The sequence below is a fragment of the Caenorhabditis briggsae genome, assembly GCF_000004555.2.
Source record: "Caenorhabditis briggsae complete genome, chrV, whole genome shotgun sequence".
NCBI lineage: Eukaryota > Metazoa > Nematoda > Chromadorea > Rhabditida > Rhabditidae > Caenorhabditis > Caenorhabditis briggsae.
Genome location: NC_013488.2, coordinates 13,469,078 through 13,486,507, shown reverse-complemented (window position 1 = coordinate 13,486,507; position 17,430 = coordinate 13,469,078). Strand labels below are relative to the sequence as shown.

The 17,430-nt window shown below is 38.7% G+C and overlaps 3 protein-coding genes across 3 annotated transcripts; all 3 read right to left on the bottom strand.

Annotated features, from left to right (window-relative positions):
• Positions 1-1,180, bottom strand: Cbr-nas-3 (the record flags this gene model as incomplete). The annotated part of the gene is made up of 4 exons (XM_045237995.1): positions 1-75; positions 216-843; positions 931-1,043; positions 1,091-1,180. 4 exons carry the CDS (start codon positions 1,178-1,180, stop codon positions 1-3), a joined length of 906 nt encoding a protein of 301 aa, XP_045096738.1.
• A 4,169-nt stretch (positions 1,181-5,349) lies between these two features.
• Positions 5,350-6,773, bottom strand: Cbr-flp-6 (the record flags this gene model as incomplete). The annotated part of the gene is made up of 5 exons (XM_002637503.1): positions 5,350-5,431; positions 5,851-5,958; positions 6,061-6,132; positions 6,188-6,374; positions 6,689-6,773. The coding sequence occupies 5 exons, from the start codon at positions 6,771-6,773 to the stop codon at positions 5,350-5,352; spliced, it is 534 nt and encodes a 177-aa protein (XP_002637549.1).
• Positions 6,774-7,437: 664 nt separating this feature from the next.
• On the bottom strand, positions 7,438-7,458 carry CBG27192 (the record flags this gene model as incomplete). Its single annotated transcript, XM_045237994.1, has 1 exon — positions 7,438-7,458. The coding sequence occupies one exon, from the start codon at positions 7,456-7,458 to the stop codon at positions 7,438-7,440; it is 21 nt and encodes a 6-aa protein (XP_045100214.1).
• Positions 7,459-17,430: the final 9,972 nt, after the last annotated feature.

Sequence of the window (17,430 nt, the reverse complement as noted above, 5' to 3'; positions counted from 1 at the left end):
TTACGAGCGTCTTCTGCGGAACAAGCTGTTCGATTCGATCGCCTTCTTCTCGTACAATTCGAATCGAGGTGGTCTCTGAAATAAAATCAAGTTGGTTATCAAGTTCAAATCGCCGCCTGGCCAAGTTGCAAAATGACACGGGAAGGAACAGGTTCTTTTTTCATTATTGCAACTTGACCGACCTCCGAAATCATTAAGTGGTGATTAGGAAGGACATTTGTCTGCGTATCACTTACCGTAGTAGTTGTGGTGGTAGATTGAGTCGTTGAAGGAGCGGCGATCCGGCTGATCACTCGATTGTTGCATTTGTACAAAGTGTTAATGTTGCGAATGTCGGATGGAGAGAAGTAGTCTCTCTTTTGCCATGGAACATTTTGGAAGTTGTAGTGCATGATCGAGTTGGCATCATAACCACCCATATAGTACGACTTGGCGCGTTGGTAGATCTTGAAGTTGTAGTGGAAGGCGGATCCTCCGATGCGACGATCACGATCATCTCTCTGGTGCTCATGGTAGAATCCAAGGATGTGCATCAGCTCGTGCATAACAGTTCCCCGTCCATTGTACAGAAGGCAGGTTGGATCGAGTTTCATTCGGGTCTCAACATTTCCAGCTGGAGTTCCGAACAACCAACGGCTGGTTTGGCGGCCGATGTAGGAGAAGCAACGTTCGAGTTGGTAATGTTTGTTGATTTGGAGATAATTTCTGTCTGTGGAACGGCGTGGACGGAAACGAATGCAGGTGACATCCTTGAAAGCATCCATAGCTGACAAAATGGTTGCTCGTTCTGTGGCAGTGTAGTGGGAGGCAATGTCGTATGGAACTTCACCGTTGGGCCAGAGACTGAAAAGAGGAAACAGGTTATATCGAGTGGGTCATTTTCAGGGGTGTTGAAAAGAGAGGCGAGAGAAAAAGGGAACGGTCACTTACTGGGATTCCCATTGCCATGGATGAATGGCGATTCCCCGCTTCTTTCGCATTGGAATCTTCACGGCGACGTCGTCATCCTTCGGTGGTTCGGAGACTGACCGTTTTGTTGGAATCTGAAAAATAAGAGAAAGTGGTAGTGAACAATAGTCTAGAAACCTACCTTCACAGCGACTTGGTCATCTTTCTCAGGTTCAGCAACTTTAGCAAGAACGAGAGCAAGTAGGGAGAACAATAGAATAGATCGGTACATACTGGAGAAGAATAGGAGTGGTTAATGGAAGCACACTGTTTTTTTCAGGCTATTCTCAACCTTTAAGTAGTGGTCATCTGCAGATGCAGATCCCTAGGCTCCGCCCCTTCCGCCCGTTTCCTGAAGATCAGGCGGGCCGTCGTGTCTCCCATCTTATTCCTCTTGTCTCCAACCTCCCAAGTTGCACTTTCCGAACGGCCATGACCACTACAATCAGGTGAATACTAGGCGAGACGTGAGAGGAGGATGGGAAAGGGTACGGTAGACGAAGCGAAAAAATGGGTGAAGTTGAGAAGTGGAGAGCGTGTTTCAATGGATGATTTGAAGGAGACGGCGATAAAGCGATGCTGATTTTTATTGGTGGAGGACGGTGGTGGTGCAGGAAGAAGTCACTGACACCCACGCTATTGTAAGAAAGGAAACATGATTCATGGAGTCAATTGGATCAGATGAGAAGGATCGAAAAGAAGAAGAGGATGTACTTTTAATGAGGTGACTAACAAAGATAAGAGCTGAAGAAGATGGATGTTGAAGATTAGGAGAGTCGAGTCATAAATTCTGGTGAATTCAAAAAAAAAACAAAGAAATTTTAAAATTTTTCAATCTGGGTAGCACGTCGTCTGAATCTGTCTGAAATAAACAAATAAGTGTGAACGTTCTCTGATCGAACAGACTGTTTCCTTCCTTGGTTCCTTGGTGTACACAAAACATTTCCCTTACCTCCACTATTTCAGATTACTGTCATGACCAGACCGGATTGTTGATGGGTAGTAGCAAGCGACAGCATTAGGTCCTACATTTGCACTATTTTTTGAAGATTTTTGCAGTTTTAGGTGGAATGATACAAACAAAACAAATCGCGATTGAATGCAGATGGCACGACTGATGACTTGTAAATCCAAACAAAAAATCATACTACCGGGAAACCTGTAATAGAAGGGCCTCCACACCGTAAAGCTTGGGCTCAATTATAACTAGCTATATAGCTCATGTTAATGTTATATAGCTCAGAATTTTGAGCATATCGTAAAACCTGCAATAGAAGGGCCCCCTAACTTTTAGGTTTGAGATAATTCATCTCAGGTCCTTTCAAAGGTACGAAAAAGTTGTCAACTGATAAATTTTTTATCAGAATATCACTAACATTTTAGCTGTTGACACATTTTTGATATCTGTCATAGGAACCGAGATAATTCAGCTCAAACTTGACAGTAAAGGAGCCCTTCTATTACAGGTTTTACGGAAATTCCTTCTGAAGATTTTTTTGTGAAAAAATCTTCTCTGTTAGAATTTTTTGAAAATGTTTTGATCGCTTATAATTTCTGAATAGACAAACAAATTATTCAGATTGTGTATTGTTCCAATTTGAACATAATTGCCACAAATTATGCTTGAATCTTCAATATTCTGGTCAACTGAAGCCTGTTTCCGTAACCACGTGATCGGCAATATTCCAGATGATGTTTGATATTCTTGAAGGTGTCGTGTCGTAATAGTTACAATAACTTTTGATGCCTTGTTTCGATGTTTCAGATTTTACCCTACCTTTGTCCTCACTTTGTGACATCGGACAGCATATCAAGGCATCCAACACACCTAAATTGATTACAACAAAATGTTCGTACCAACCTCCATCTACCTGCAACCGTTGTTTTTCTGATTCCCCTTCTTTTGTACTTTTTTCCAGGGACTCTTCTCCATCAATCGAACTGCAAAAGTGCAGACACGATGAGATTGATTGCTCAGCTATTTTCAGTTCCTTATCCCCACCGATTGCCTCCTACGTCCCCGTCTATTAATCTTCTCCCTTTTCCTTTTTCTTCTCTATTTTTTTCCTCAGAATCTTTTCCAGAACTTTTGTATTGCCCATCTAGATAACACATAACAAAAGACACACAATTCAATCATGACTAGAAATAACTAGTTTTTTTTCTTTAAATTCTCCCAAGGTTTCGGTTTCCTCAGCCCCATTTGATGCACTTTTTCCGTACTTTCAGGGGAGACGATGCGATTGATGAGAGTGGCAAAAATAATTGATGAAAGGAAAAAAAACACGAGGGAAATGTATTTTCAATACATAAAAAAGTTGATGATGGAATAGATCTATTTTGATTCAAAAAGGGGTGATTGAAGAAAGTTGCAAAAAAGTTTTACGGCTCCGGTTTACGGCGCCTAAACTTTGAGGTATCACGAATCAAAATGGTCACACCGAATACAGTAATTAGGTCAACCAAATCTTCTGGAATAATTTCTACAGTTTGTGCTTTATATGGTGCAATGAGGAAGTTTGAAGATTCAAAAATCGGACAAACCAAAACACGGATTTCAAATTGTTACCGTAAATACATGCACTTTGAAGTCGATTATCGCGGTTCCTATGAGATATATCCAAATTGTGTCAACTGTTGAAATGTTATTCTTGAAATTACCCACGTTTTATTAGTTGACAACTCTTTGTTATTTTAAGGAGGAAGATAATTGAGCTCGAGGTGGTGGGCATCTATCAGAGCATTTACGGTATTCTTCTTCTCTCAGTTTCATAGAACATACTTTGACCGACGACATCAATCCAAGATCATATTATCAGTTTATATCTCTCGTTATCCCATCTTTACTTCCGATCACAAAAGTTATTATGTCTAGGTTTTTGGCGCCAGTGCCTTCGGTGAAAAGGTTCTGACGTAGAGCTGCTGAATGAAGAACGTCTTGTTTATGATAAGCAGTTTGATTTTTTTTTGCAAGAAGTTCTGTTCAAACACCATAAGATCTCAAGGATATCTGTGAATTATTTTTTCAATGGCATGTTATCTCTCGAAAGATACATTTTTGATATCTGCTGGTTGGATTGAAAGTCATATAGGGAAGTTTTGTATTCAAGGAGATTTTGTATTCCAGTGGTAAGGGTAAATAGATTGACGCAAGAGCTGAATCAAAGTAGATTCGAACTATTTGGCTGACTAATGTAAGAAATCTGAAAACTACAACAACGAACTTTCCGGTTTTCTCGACACCCATCTGTGTGGTAACCGGCAAAATTCAGATGACGTCAAGTTCATTGTTTTGAAACATAAGACACCCACTTGTTTCCAGGGATGTTCGGAATATAGAAAATTCCGAGTTTGAACATTTTGAAATTTCGGAATTTCGGAATCTTCGGAATTTTCAAGATTTGATTTTCAAAGTAGAAATTCAACTTTTTCGTCATCATAAACGCGCAAAAAAATTGTGAAAATTGACGATTCCGAAAACGCACAAATCATAACACATGTAATAGAAGGGCCCCCACACTGTCAACTTTGAGCTACTTATCTCAATTCCTATGATATCAAAAATGTGTCAACTGATAAAATATTGGTGATATTATGATTAACAATTTATCAGTTGACACCTTCTTTATATCTACGACAGGAACTGAGAAAAATAGGCTTGAAGTTAAAAGTTAGGGGCCCTTCTATTACAGATTTTACGGAAAGTAATATAAGAAAGTAATATAAAAATATTTCGATCGGAATTTTGAATTCCATTCTGAACATCCCTGCTTGTTTCTTGCTTCAGATGAACACCTGAAGGAGCTCCCCAGAGCCCAGATTTTGCGAGATTATCAAATTGTTATTTTGATATCGAAAGAGATTATGTAGTCACTTTTTTTTATCATCTTCTCCTTTTTTTTCTTTGAAAGACAAAAGTAACAAGCGTGTCATACACAGTGAAGATCCCGGGGCGAGACATCAATCAGGCGTCCCAAGGCTGGTTCTCTCTCCTTTTTTCTTTATCTCCTTCTTTGCGTTTTTTTGTGATTGCCTGTGTTTTTCGTCGCGGATATCGCAAAGAAGGAGGATAATTAAAATAAAAAATAAATCGGATGATTATGATACTGTGTGTGAAAAACACGGTGCAAAACTTTATCAATCGACGGAAGAGAATGAAAAAGAAATCAAGAAGAGATTTGAGAGGGAGGGGATTATTGTATTTTCAGGGAGTGGAAATTAGGATTTTATTAAAAGAAATCATTAATTGTCTGTCATTTGAATGGGGGCTGTTTTTTGGGGGAAAGGGAAACATGGAGAGAGGATGAATCCAAAAATGGAATCAATGAGTCAGGAAAATGATAACAACGATTAAATTAGTGAGCCATGGGGGAAGTCCATCGTCAAAACCAAATCCAGAATCTATCGCCCGAATCTCATGTAGGCCGATTTTCTCTTCATCATGTCGTGATCCTCCTCTTGTCCCATCGATCGCTTTCCGAATCTGGAAAAGCATCATTCTAATCTTCACAATTAGCAATCATCAGCGACCCTAGCGAAGTCCCCATCTGACCAAAATTTATCAAAATTTCACAGATTATTCAAAGAATTCGCGAGATAAGGCTCAAACTTTTTTTTTTTTTTTGAAAATTTGATTTTGAAGTCTTCAGGAGACATTGCTTGGTAAAGAATTCTGAGCGACGAAAACGCGCCGAAGGTGCTCCAGCCAGGTTAGTTATAATTAAGATAAAATAACGGAATCTTGCTAAAAATACGAGATCAAAAGAACGTTTTTTAGTCAGAACATGTTGGGCAACCCCCTTTCTATGTCATCTATAGAATAATTTCCCGCGTCATGTTATTTAGGCGTCAACTTAGAAATTAATAGGGTCGATCAAATGTTTACCCTTCCATCTAACCAACCTCATGTATGCCGATTTTCTCTTGAAGAGGTCGTGGCTCTCGTCTTCAGCGGCCCCATCGATTCCTTCGTTTCCGAGGATTTCCATATCCGACGATCTCTTTCCGAATCTGAAACAATTTCCGCGTTCTTACTCTTTCATAATTCATTCATCAATCGCTCCTCATAATTCCCCTTTTCCCTTGAAAGACTAGAAAGAAGAAATCGCATACCTCATGTAGGCACTTTTTCTCTTCTCCGCACTCATCACGTCCTCCTCTGGAGCGCCCGAGCGTTTTCCGAATCTGCATAGAAAATATTAATGACTTGTTGTGAGGGAGGTCTAGGTGAAAAACCAACCTCATGTAGGCGGACTTTCTCTTCGTCATTTCCATATCATCACCTCCGGCTCCGACTATGTCTTCTTGCTCATCGCCGCTTCTTTTTCCGAAACGCATGTAAGCACTCTTACGCTTCTCCATCTCCATTGGATTTCCACCGTCCGAACGTCCGAAACGCATGTAGGCCGACTTGCGCTTCTCCATCTCTATAATGTTTCTTTGCTTAGGAAAAAGGAAAAAGAACTAGATAGTTTCCAATTTACAGGTAAAAGTATGCTAGGATTGTTTGAAACCGGTCAGGGTGATGAAATTTTTTCTCGAAATTCCGTTCATATGAACACCTTAAAGTGAATTTGTGGAACCACCGCTGGAGGTGCCGTGTCACTACCAGCTGAGCTACGGTAGCTCAAGCTGAAGCGGAAAAACAATGGGCTAGCAACACGCTGTGTGAACACTAATTGTAAGCACTGTACACCATCACATCAGAATTCCTCTCTAATTCCAGGATTTCTAAACTCACCCCGCTCCAAATCACTGTCTTGCTGGGCGACGGCTACAGCGATCACGACGCCAAGCATCAAGATGATCAACCCACGAGAGTTCATTATTCTGGAATGTCAGAGGCTGATTTTCAAAAAAATTTTAAAAGAAAGGTGAGCAATCAGAGATGGAACGAGCCAAGAAGAATCCCAGTTTACCGTAATCTTAATTAATCCACTGAGCAACCATATTCATAATAAGAATTCTCCCAAAAACAAAAGTGTGACAAAAGATATCATAAGTTAACGCGATTTATGAAGGTCAGACTATGCTCAAGAACAGCTTAACATTTCCGAAAATATCACCTGAAGAAGAGATTAGAAGGCGTTGGAGGGGACAGGTGAAGAAAAAACTAGAAAAATAAAAGGATTATAAAGTTATATATTCAGAACTACTTTCATCTCTACAAAAGAGAAAAAAGATCAAAATCTAGAAAAAAAAAGAAAATAAGAAGATGGTGGTGTCAGGCGGGCTCAGTGAGCCTCCGAATGAGACGAGTCTCTCCATTTTTTGAGGGGCGGGAAAAGAAGAAGAAAGTGGGCGGAGCCAAGCTGTTGAAGGTATTCTCTTCTCTCCTACCCGGTGCTCTTCCCCGCCCTTCCATCTTCTCACCGTCTTCCTTGGTTCTAGGGATAATCGAATTAAAAAAAAAAAAGGGAATGACGTCAGGAATTGCAGATGTCTCTGATACTTTTTTTGGGGGGAAAGATGTGTCATGAGTCAACGGAGTTACCATTGGAAATCGTACATGTGATGAAGGCAAAAAGCGAAATGGGGGGAATGGAATAAGATGAATGACTGGGACTGCCAATTGACGGATTCACTTCGAGAGTCGAAGTGACTCTTACGTTTCGATCCGAAAAAAGCGCCGACTCCAAATTTGCATTTGAACTGGAGAAGATGGATTGAGAAAAGAAAATCAGTGAGAAAAGACAGAAAAGCTTAGTAAATGAGTCATGAAAAAGGGAACCTGTTCTGGGAGTTGCACAATCATCCGGAGTGATAAACACGGGTGCACCTTCAGACCTAAGTATCTTGGAAGCACGAAAATCGGTAGAAATATAATTTTCCTTTTGGTTCAAACCTACTGAAGTTTTCAAAGCGGTTCCTCAAGTCTAGGTATTGTTATGATTGTCAAAAGATGAATGGCGTAATTTTTTGTAATTTCCATATTTTGAAGCCACTTTGACAAACGATAATGCAGCTCAAAAGTGATCAAGCAATTTGAAACTTGGCCAGTTTACCGATGAATTGTTTGCATTTTCGCAGTCCGAATTTGAGCCCAGTACAATTCTTTATTCAAATTTTATGCTGACACAAACTTTAGTCCGGGTAGTTATGCGCCACCCTGTATGGTCAGATTTTTTTCTTTTTCAGAACGGAACTGAAAGTTCTGTCATTTCATTTCAAACAACTAATCAATGCTGTGAGAACATTTAAAAATTTTTCGGAATTCTGAAAATCCATCTTCAATCCTGTTGCCGATACTTCTAATTCAAATTTTTTCGTCTATAAGATTCCGAGAAACTTCTAAAACTTCTTCTTCTAATCAAATCATATACAATCTTTGCTCTTTTTATCTCAGATAAGAGGAGATATCAAGTATCCAAACTCTTATCCGGATAAAATATGTTCTTCTCAAAAATATTGTTATTTCGTTCGTATGGACATGCTTAGTATGAAACTAAGACTTCTTTTGCAAAGGTCAATGACGCGAACTTTCTTCCTGTTATTCATCATCTCTAGAGACATGTCTCGACTTACTTTTTTTTGCAGAAAATATATAGCTACTGAACAAAATCTGATAAATAAAAATTTCAGATTTAAATCATCAAATCACAGATTCTCCAATCTTCTTATCTTCCAGATTCCAATCCGATTGGTGGAATACATGGAACGTCGTCCTCAAAGTCTTATCTACTTTGACATCATACAAAATCCTGGTTTCAGTAGAAAGAACTTGTTCTAAAAAAGAAGAAGGCTCAATTTTGTGTTTTTTAGAAAACAGTTCTTGCTTATGATTCATTTGTAATCTTCCATAAATTTTATAGGATTTCAATTCAAAAAATCGAAAGAAAACCCCGCAGAACCAGGAAGAAGCCAGTTTTGCAAAGCGAAAAAAAAACAGAACAATCCTTATAATTTTCGTTTCACATTTTTTGTATGTTCTCCCGGATCTTACAAAAAAAAATAGAGAATAGGAAAATTGAGTTTGAAATTTCGGGTTCCCGATGAGCAATGACGTTTCGACACCCTTTCATTATTTGTTTTTTGGGTTGTACTACTACATCATGAATAATTTTTTGATGGGAAACTGTGTGTCTTGTGATCTTTTTTCAAAGATGATTTTGGGTTTTTGAAAAAGAGGAAAGTGCAAAAAGGGTCGAGGAAGGTAACTGGGTATTTACTGCTCATGGATGTTCGGAACGGGACTCAGAATTTCGAAAAAATTAGGAATATTCTTGAAGCTTTTTTTGGAATCAGAGAATTTTGGACTACGGTATGTTTTCGAAAATGTTAAATTTTCTGCGGTTTTGTGATGGGGAAGTGAAATTTCAAAATACCGAAATTCCGAAATTTTTAAAATCAGAATATTCTGGAAGTTCGAAATTCCGAAACTTTTAAAATTGGAATTCCGAAATTCCGATATTTTCGAAATCGGAATTTTCCCAAATTTTGAAAACCGGAAAATTCCGGAAATTTTCGAATGAGCCATTCCAAAAATCTCTGTTACTGCTTGAACTGCATTGAACTTGCAAAAAACTTTGTAGCAGCATTCATCAATTTCCGAATTCTACAGTACCCAACGATCATCACATCCTAAATATTTTAAGACCAACAATAATTACTTCCGAGCTCCTGAACCAATCAGGCCTCGGAGCTGAAGGCAAAGTTTGTTATTTTCCTGACTTGTCAGGTGTTCCCTAACTTTTGATACTTCAAGGTCAAGACTCTTGATTTCTACCAAACGAGTTTGTTTTCCATTTATATTTTCCCAAACTTTGAGTTTTCGAAATCCGAAAAAACCTTCATAACCCTTGTGACATTTCACCTGAATCCAAATCCCACTATTGTAAGGTTTCAATCATCAAAATATATTTGATATGAAGAGATATTCTGATTACTTCTTATTGAATAATCCCATTCTCCTCCGATGATACCAGAGGGCGGATAGATATTCTTTTATTTGATCCCCGAGTCATGCGTCAAGATGAATGTGAGAACCGATCGAACACCTTCTATGAAAAAAAAGGAAAAAGAAAAACTCAGAAGAAAAAAACCCGAAAAAAAGTTTCGAGATAATCGAAAATGCAAAAATACGTTTTGTGGCACTTTGGGAGTCCACTATTCAATGGAAATTCAATGAAAAAAGAGTGGAAAGAATAGGATGGGAAGTTCTGACGACGGCGACAAAAGACACACAATTCTGACATGTTTGGACCAATCAGACATCATGAGAAATCGCGGTGAAAGAACAGAAAACACACACACACACAGAAAGAAGAACGAATACAATAGGTGTCTGGAAAAGGAAAGAAAACAGGAAAACGGAAGGATTTTCCTTTTGTGCATATAGATATGCAGAAGCCATGCACAAAAAATTGTTAAGAACCGTTCCAGGTATCCATATCTTTTCTGAGAATTAGCATTGATATGATAAGGATGCATGGATAGATGTTTATTCATAAGAAATAAGATCAGAGAACTTTTTCTGAAAAGGCCTCGGTAATAATTCAGCATTTTTCTGGTCTGATCTAAGATATGATAGCTCAAAAGTCAAAACAAAAAATTCTTGCATTCGCCAGATATACCAACTTTGAATCCATATATCCTATTCCCTGTGAAAGATAACAAAAAGTGTCAACTGACAAAATGCTTATCACCAAATCAAAAACACGTTGTCTGTTGACCACTTATTGATATATTTTACAGGGAATGAGATATGCTCATAATTGAAAGTTAGAAGAGGGATCTATCAGAGTGTTTACGATATTTTTCGAACTGCGAAAGATTCAAAAAAGAACAACCAAGTAGACAGAATTTACGACAAACACCACTTTCGAAGTGTGTGGGAACTTAAGAATGCACCTGGGTAGTCCTAGCCACCATTTGCAATTCGTTGTTCTAAATTATTCGGCAGGTGAAAGTCCAAAAGTATTTCAATTTTTAAAATTGTGAAAATTGAAAACACGTCAGAACTGAACAGTAAGGATTCCATTCGGTCAAGAAATTTAGCAGGCCGACCGACCGACCGACAGCCGACCGAATTCGTGCATTTGTGCCTCAGCATGCCAGAGTGTTTGCGTACCCAGAATTTTATTCTACGACACACAATTCAATAAATTCTTCGTGCATCGTAAAATAAAATGCTACATACTAGAGTTCCGTCTCGCGAGCACCGCCCTTCCGTCAAGAACGAGAATTCTTGCAATTCTTGCAATAAATTTTCGGGACTCGCCTCGTCTTGTCTCGTATAAATGCTTGGCTCGTCTCGTTCTCGCAAATGCTCGCAATTTCTCGTTTCACGTGCAAGACTCGCATTTTTCATGCGAGTCTTGCAAGTCTCGCAATTTGTCTTGCATAATAGAGTAGCTGGAAATAGTAACGTTCATAACGTGGAACAAACTTATCCAAAACATGTGAAAACTTTTGTGAAAAGTACAGTAAAGCCACATATGTCCATAATGACTTTTAAAATACGGAATCCGGAAAAATCGATACATCACGGAATCAAAATGTCAATGTCATAAATATCAATGTCAATGTTAGAAATATCAGGAATAACTTTTTTGAGAAACGGAATCCGGAATATAATTCCGGATTCCGGGTTCCGGATTCCGGATTCCTGGTTCCCAGATTCCGGATTCCAGATTCCAGATTCCAGATTTCGGATTCCGGATTCCGGATGCCGGATTCCGTGAAATTTTTATTTGTCCGGATTCCGGATTATGGATTCCGAGAAAATTGTTTCAATCCGGATTCCGTTTGTCAGAAAAGTTATTCCTGATATTCTTTATATTGACATTGATATTTCTGACATTGACATTTTGATTCCGTGAAGTGTCGATTTTTCCGGATTCCGTTATTTAAAAGTCATTCTGGACATACCTGGCTTTACTGTACTTTTCACAAAAATTGTCACATGTTTTGGATAAGTTTGTTCCAAGTTATGAACGTTACTATTTCCAGCTACTCTATTATGCGAGACAAGTGCGAGTCTTGCACGTGAAACGAGAAATTGCGAGCATTTGCGGGAACGAGACGAGCCAAGCATTTGTGCGAGACGAGACGAGACGACGCAAGACAAGACAAAAGCAAGAAATTGCGAGTCTTGCAAGAAATTTCTCGCGAGACGAAACTATACTACATACGCAAACACCGGCACATTGACGCGCAAAACGATCCCAGATTTTCGACCGACCGAGATGGAAGCCTTACTGAAGGAAGGAGAGGAAACTTGAGTTGTTTTTTGAGCAAAACGTTCAGTAGCCGAACAACTCGAACACCGTTCTGATTCCTGAGAACGTTTTTTTTGTTTACCCCAGTCAACCCTGAGATATTTATGGATACCTAATTGACCATTCCATTCAAGAAACCTTCACCGGGGGGATTCCCACCTTACTCATTTTCTCTTTTTAACTAACCGATCTTCTTCTTCGTCTTCCCAACCCCACGTCATCTTAGAAAAGTCTTCTTCCTTCTCTTCTTTTTTCACAATTCTAAGATTTCCACATTCCATTCATCCCACTCTCTTTGAGCGATAAAATTTTAATGGTGGCTTTTTAGTTTTGGAATAGGGAAATACAAAAAGAATGTTTTATAGTCGTGGTACTAAAAGTTGGATTCAGAAATCCCAAAACTAAAACAATAAAAGTACCGTACACCCCTCTAATCGTCCTACGCGTTTTCTTCTTTTTTACGAAGAGCCTCTTTTGGATTTCAAGAGATTATCCCCCGTTGGGAATGGGAGCCGCGGATATTGAGCTCAAAGGATCGGAAGAAACGGAACTCGGGAAAATGCATCAGAGGCTAAATATGGAAATAGAGGAAAATGATTAGTTTCTAATCATCGGTCACTTTATCAGGATTATATCTATTTTCAGATGAGCTCACAAGTTGATATTTTTATGTAAAGCGTTGAAAGTTTGAAATTCCGTGAGCATCGAAATATCAGGTTAGTTTGCTGGTGGATGATAGCTGATGACGAATGGGATAAGAGGAGATTAGAACGGATCGATGAGTCTCCAGGGTTCTGTAACATAAATTACTAGGATTCTTCTGAAACCTGCCAGGATGATTCAAAAATTCCCTTCATATAAGACTCTCGAGGAGTTGAACCCACTTCTGGAAGTGCCGCGCCGATACTAGCTGATCTACGGTAGAGCAAGCTGTGAGGTGGCCGAACGAGTATGGTTTTTTTTATTTGTGATCATTGAAGCTTACAGCGGTTCCACTTTTAATACAATAGGTATTCATTCCATTCTTTGACATTATCAGAATCCATTCTTCCAGATCATCAGTTCCAGTGTATGAATAGGAGGTTAACGAGGTTAATATCGAAACCATTTTTTTCTACATCTTCCATTTCAAGGAGGACCCCCAAATGTTTTTCGAACACAAGTTCTATTTTCTTCTTCCACGTTTCCTTTTTCTTCCTTTTTTATTCTAAACGTCGGTGCCATCATCCGTCCGCCAGAATCACATGAATAAATTAGGTGGGCAGAAAAGAAATAAGAAGAAGATTGAGATTTTTTGTAGGAGTAAAAAGCAAGGATGAACTTTGGCAGAGAGATCTAAGAAGAGTAGGTCCGGAAATTGAATACGGATGGGATGTTTGAAGGGAAAAAATGGAGAAGAGGAAGAAGAAGATATAAGAACCAATTAGGGATAGAAAACGATTAGTAACGGGGAGAGCAAGACGTTTGCAGGAAGTATATTTCGTGGTCAAGATGTTATAGATCAGTTTTTTGGGTGGCATTGGAATTTAGAAATTGAGAGGAAATGTGAATAATGTGTACCAAAAGTTTTTACTTCTGGCGATTTTAACGGAAATGTATCTGATGTGACTGGAAAACACATCAGAAAAAATCACACCGTGGGCAAAAAGCGTGCTGATGTAGAGGTCGAAGTTCCAAGATCGAAGAGAAATGGAAAATTGAAGGAAGAAGAAGTTCAAGCTGATTTAAAGTATATGGTTCAGGTTGGGGTGGTTTTACCGGTCGCAGTTTATCTAGAATATATGCTTACTAAGCCCATACTTGTCGCCGGTCCCGGGTCAGATCCGGAAACTTTCGAATTTTGAAATTTAAAATTCTCAGAAAGTCAGCTACCCAAGCCGAGCGGGCCGGAAGCATTTTTTCGACCCGGCCCTAACCCGGCGCAGCCCGTCCCAGAATTTTACAGGTATGGCTCAGCCAACATAAAATTAGAATTCATATTTTTTATTCTTTTGCAGTTGCCTTCAGAAGTCATCAGTCTAGTCATCATAATGCTGCCACGTCATAGCGATCCCCTTATCCTTGAGAGATATCATTTCAACTGACTAATTGGAAAAAGAGTTCGTAATTTTCAGACAATCCATGATATCATAAGTTAAAGCCTTTTTTCATGCCAAATCTTGTTATCTTCTTATTCGTTGTCATTCATATCCACTTGTTATCCTCCTATTCAAGCTCACTAAATGGTATTATCAAGTGATAAGATTATTCGAGAAAGATGAAGCCGGATGGAGAAGAGTTTTCGGAAAGACGCAAGTGATAGGATGGATTAGTGTCCGATTAATTATGCAGTATTGGATCCTCTCTTCGTCAGAAAAAAACAACATTTTTAGTAAATGTCCGTAGGATGGCGGGGAACGAAACCTGTCAGTTTTCTGGGGGTGGAATGAGAAAGACGAGTTTCTCAGAAATTTGGGATATATGAGGAGAATGTGCAATTTGTGTCGAAAAAAAAGGCGAGAAGGGGGATTGGGGAGATTGTTTTGGTAGGGGGAAAAATAAGAGGAATATGGAAATTCGAGGTTCAGAAGGAAGAAAATTTTATCTTTGGACGAAGAAAACTCAATAACACCAGTTTTTGAGTTTAGTGGGTCTAAAAACTATATTCTTCAAGAAAATGTATCGTGGCTCCTGTGGAAGATATCAATAAGTAGTCATCTGACAAAATGGTTATCATATTATCAAAAATGTTGCATCAGTCAACCACTATCTGCTATCTTCCACAGGAACCGAGATAAATGGGTATTTGACTGTTACGTTCTACTTCACCTGTCTGTTCTTTTTTATAAGAACTTCCATTGATTTATTTTACCAGCTATGCCAATAAATTGATTTTATCGAGTATGGATCAATCGAGTTTTCTGGTATTCTCTGGAAAGTTATAGGAAATCCAACAACGCAGTTGTTTTCTAATTTTCATAACAAAATCTGCGATTAAAATTCTCTTAAGATGCTAGAAAGATTTCCTAGAAGAAGGAACAATAAGATTAATGGACTGTCCATTATTTAGATGATTTCAAAAAAATCCGAATCGAACAAACCGAGGTGGTTTTTCTTCCTGGTTCTCATAATCCAGGAACCTACGAAACCTCCTATTATTATAACCATAGGTTTTTATAGGGTTCGGTGGATCTCTGCCCACCTTCTATAAACGAAATCGAATTTCGAGAACACATTTATATGAATGTGTTGTGGAGTCACGGATGACGAGCACACACACTCACATACATTTCGATTTGGAACCAACCAAAAAAATTGAGGGACGCGCACAAGAAAAATGACGACGATCGCATTTTTTTCTGTTGTGTGAGAGTGTTTGTATACGAAAAAAGGGGTGCCTTCTTCAAGGACAATTTCAAGACGAATTCGAGCATTATTATATGAGAAGAGAGTGTGTGGAGCATGAGAGACGCAGGCACACTTATCGTGAAAATTATCAACAGATGAAGGATGATGTGATGATGGGATGGTGATGATGGGAGAAGGAAGAGAAGGTTCCGCTCGATTGAGCAGGATTTCTATGGGGGAAATACAACGGGAAATGGTCAGAGATCTTGCAGGGAAAAGTTTGAAGTTCTTTTAGAACAAAAAGAGGTTCAAGAAGAGACACCTGCTTAGTTGTTGTGCAATAGACCAAGAAAAAGTCTTGTTTTTAGGTTGAGAAGAGCCACCCACGAAAAGTACGCAAAGAAACTACCATAATACAAGAATCCAACGATATTTGAAAAGAAGTAGATTATGTTATGATGCCTTCAAAGTTCCCAAATCTGAGATTTCTGGGCTCAGATAGCAGTTCAAAGCGAGATTCAGATTCACAAGATTTCCAATTCGCACAGTTCAAACCAGTGCGACCATACACCCCAAGCGTGTTGAGACCTGAAAAAACTCATACAATATTCAGCAGCTTAAAAAATTACTTTTAAAATTCGTTTTTTTTTTTTCAAAAATCCGGTTATAATTTGTTGCGGGTCTCAGCGCTTTAAGAGTGGCACGGTCGCACTGGTTTTGACTATACGAATTGGAAATCTTGGAAATCTGGGCGTCACTTCGGACTGCTTCCTGGACCCGCAAATTTCAGGTTCGGGAGCTTCGGACGCGGCGTAATGGCGCAAAATGGTGTTCTACTCAGATCATACTCTCTTGGAATTCTTGAATTTTCAAAGAAAACTTTTGGAAACAAAGCCAATGTTTGAATAGTCACACCCATCGTCGTAGCCTGGTGACACATTTTTCAGAAATAACTCTTCTCTTTGTTCCTAGATGTTTAGTCATGGCTTTCCCAGAATTTTTTATAAGGTGTTTTATGTCACAGTCCAGTACCACCGAGTTCAGATTCAAAAAAAATTGCCTGCTTGAGCTGACCCTGTTTTAGTTATGCTTTAATTAGGTTACGTTTCATCAAAATCTTTTTTCTAAATCTCTGCACAGATCTGGCAAAACATAAAAGAATCATGCTGCTTTCTTGGAAGTTCTGAAATCCAACGAAGAAAAAGTAAAAATATACATGGTGATCCCCTCTATTTCTAAAAAAGTACTAATTAGTTCTAATCATAATAGGAAGAATGTTATTGAGGGAGGGAATAACTCTTGCTTCGGTTTTTAAAACTCAATTATGAACGAGTCGTGGGTCTGAAGAAGAAAGAAAGCGAAATCGAGTTAAACTTTTGCCTCTTTCACTACGTTTTAGTCGTCATTCTATGGTTACGGTGGAAAAATGAGAAGAATAGAAGGGGAAAATATTGCAATTGACAAGAAGTCGTGAAGACGAGAATCACAGAAAAGTGTTGTTGGAAAGGAAAATAGAAAGGAATCTTCTTCTGTGGAAACTGGAGACAGACTGGAGAGCATGCAAAAATTGGTGGAGTGCTTTGAGGCACGCGATAATACATAGACCAAAATAAGGGTCATGAAATGTAAGAATTTTCGTCTTGAATCAACTTTTGATAGGAAAACATGTGTCATTTTTCATCTGGACTTTGAGAAAATGAAGACACATTTGGAAATTGGGATAATAAGAGGGAAGTTAACAAAATACTGTATTTTCTCTTATAGAAGCCGTCAGCTTTGAGCTCAATTATCTCGATTCCTGGGAATGATATAAAATTGTTGTCAACTGATACATTTTTTATCATAATATCACCAATATTTTATCAGTTGACACATTCTTGATATACTTTGAAAATACCGATATAATTGAGCTCAAGTTTACGGTTGGGTGGGCTTC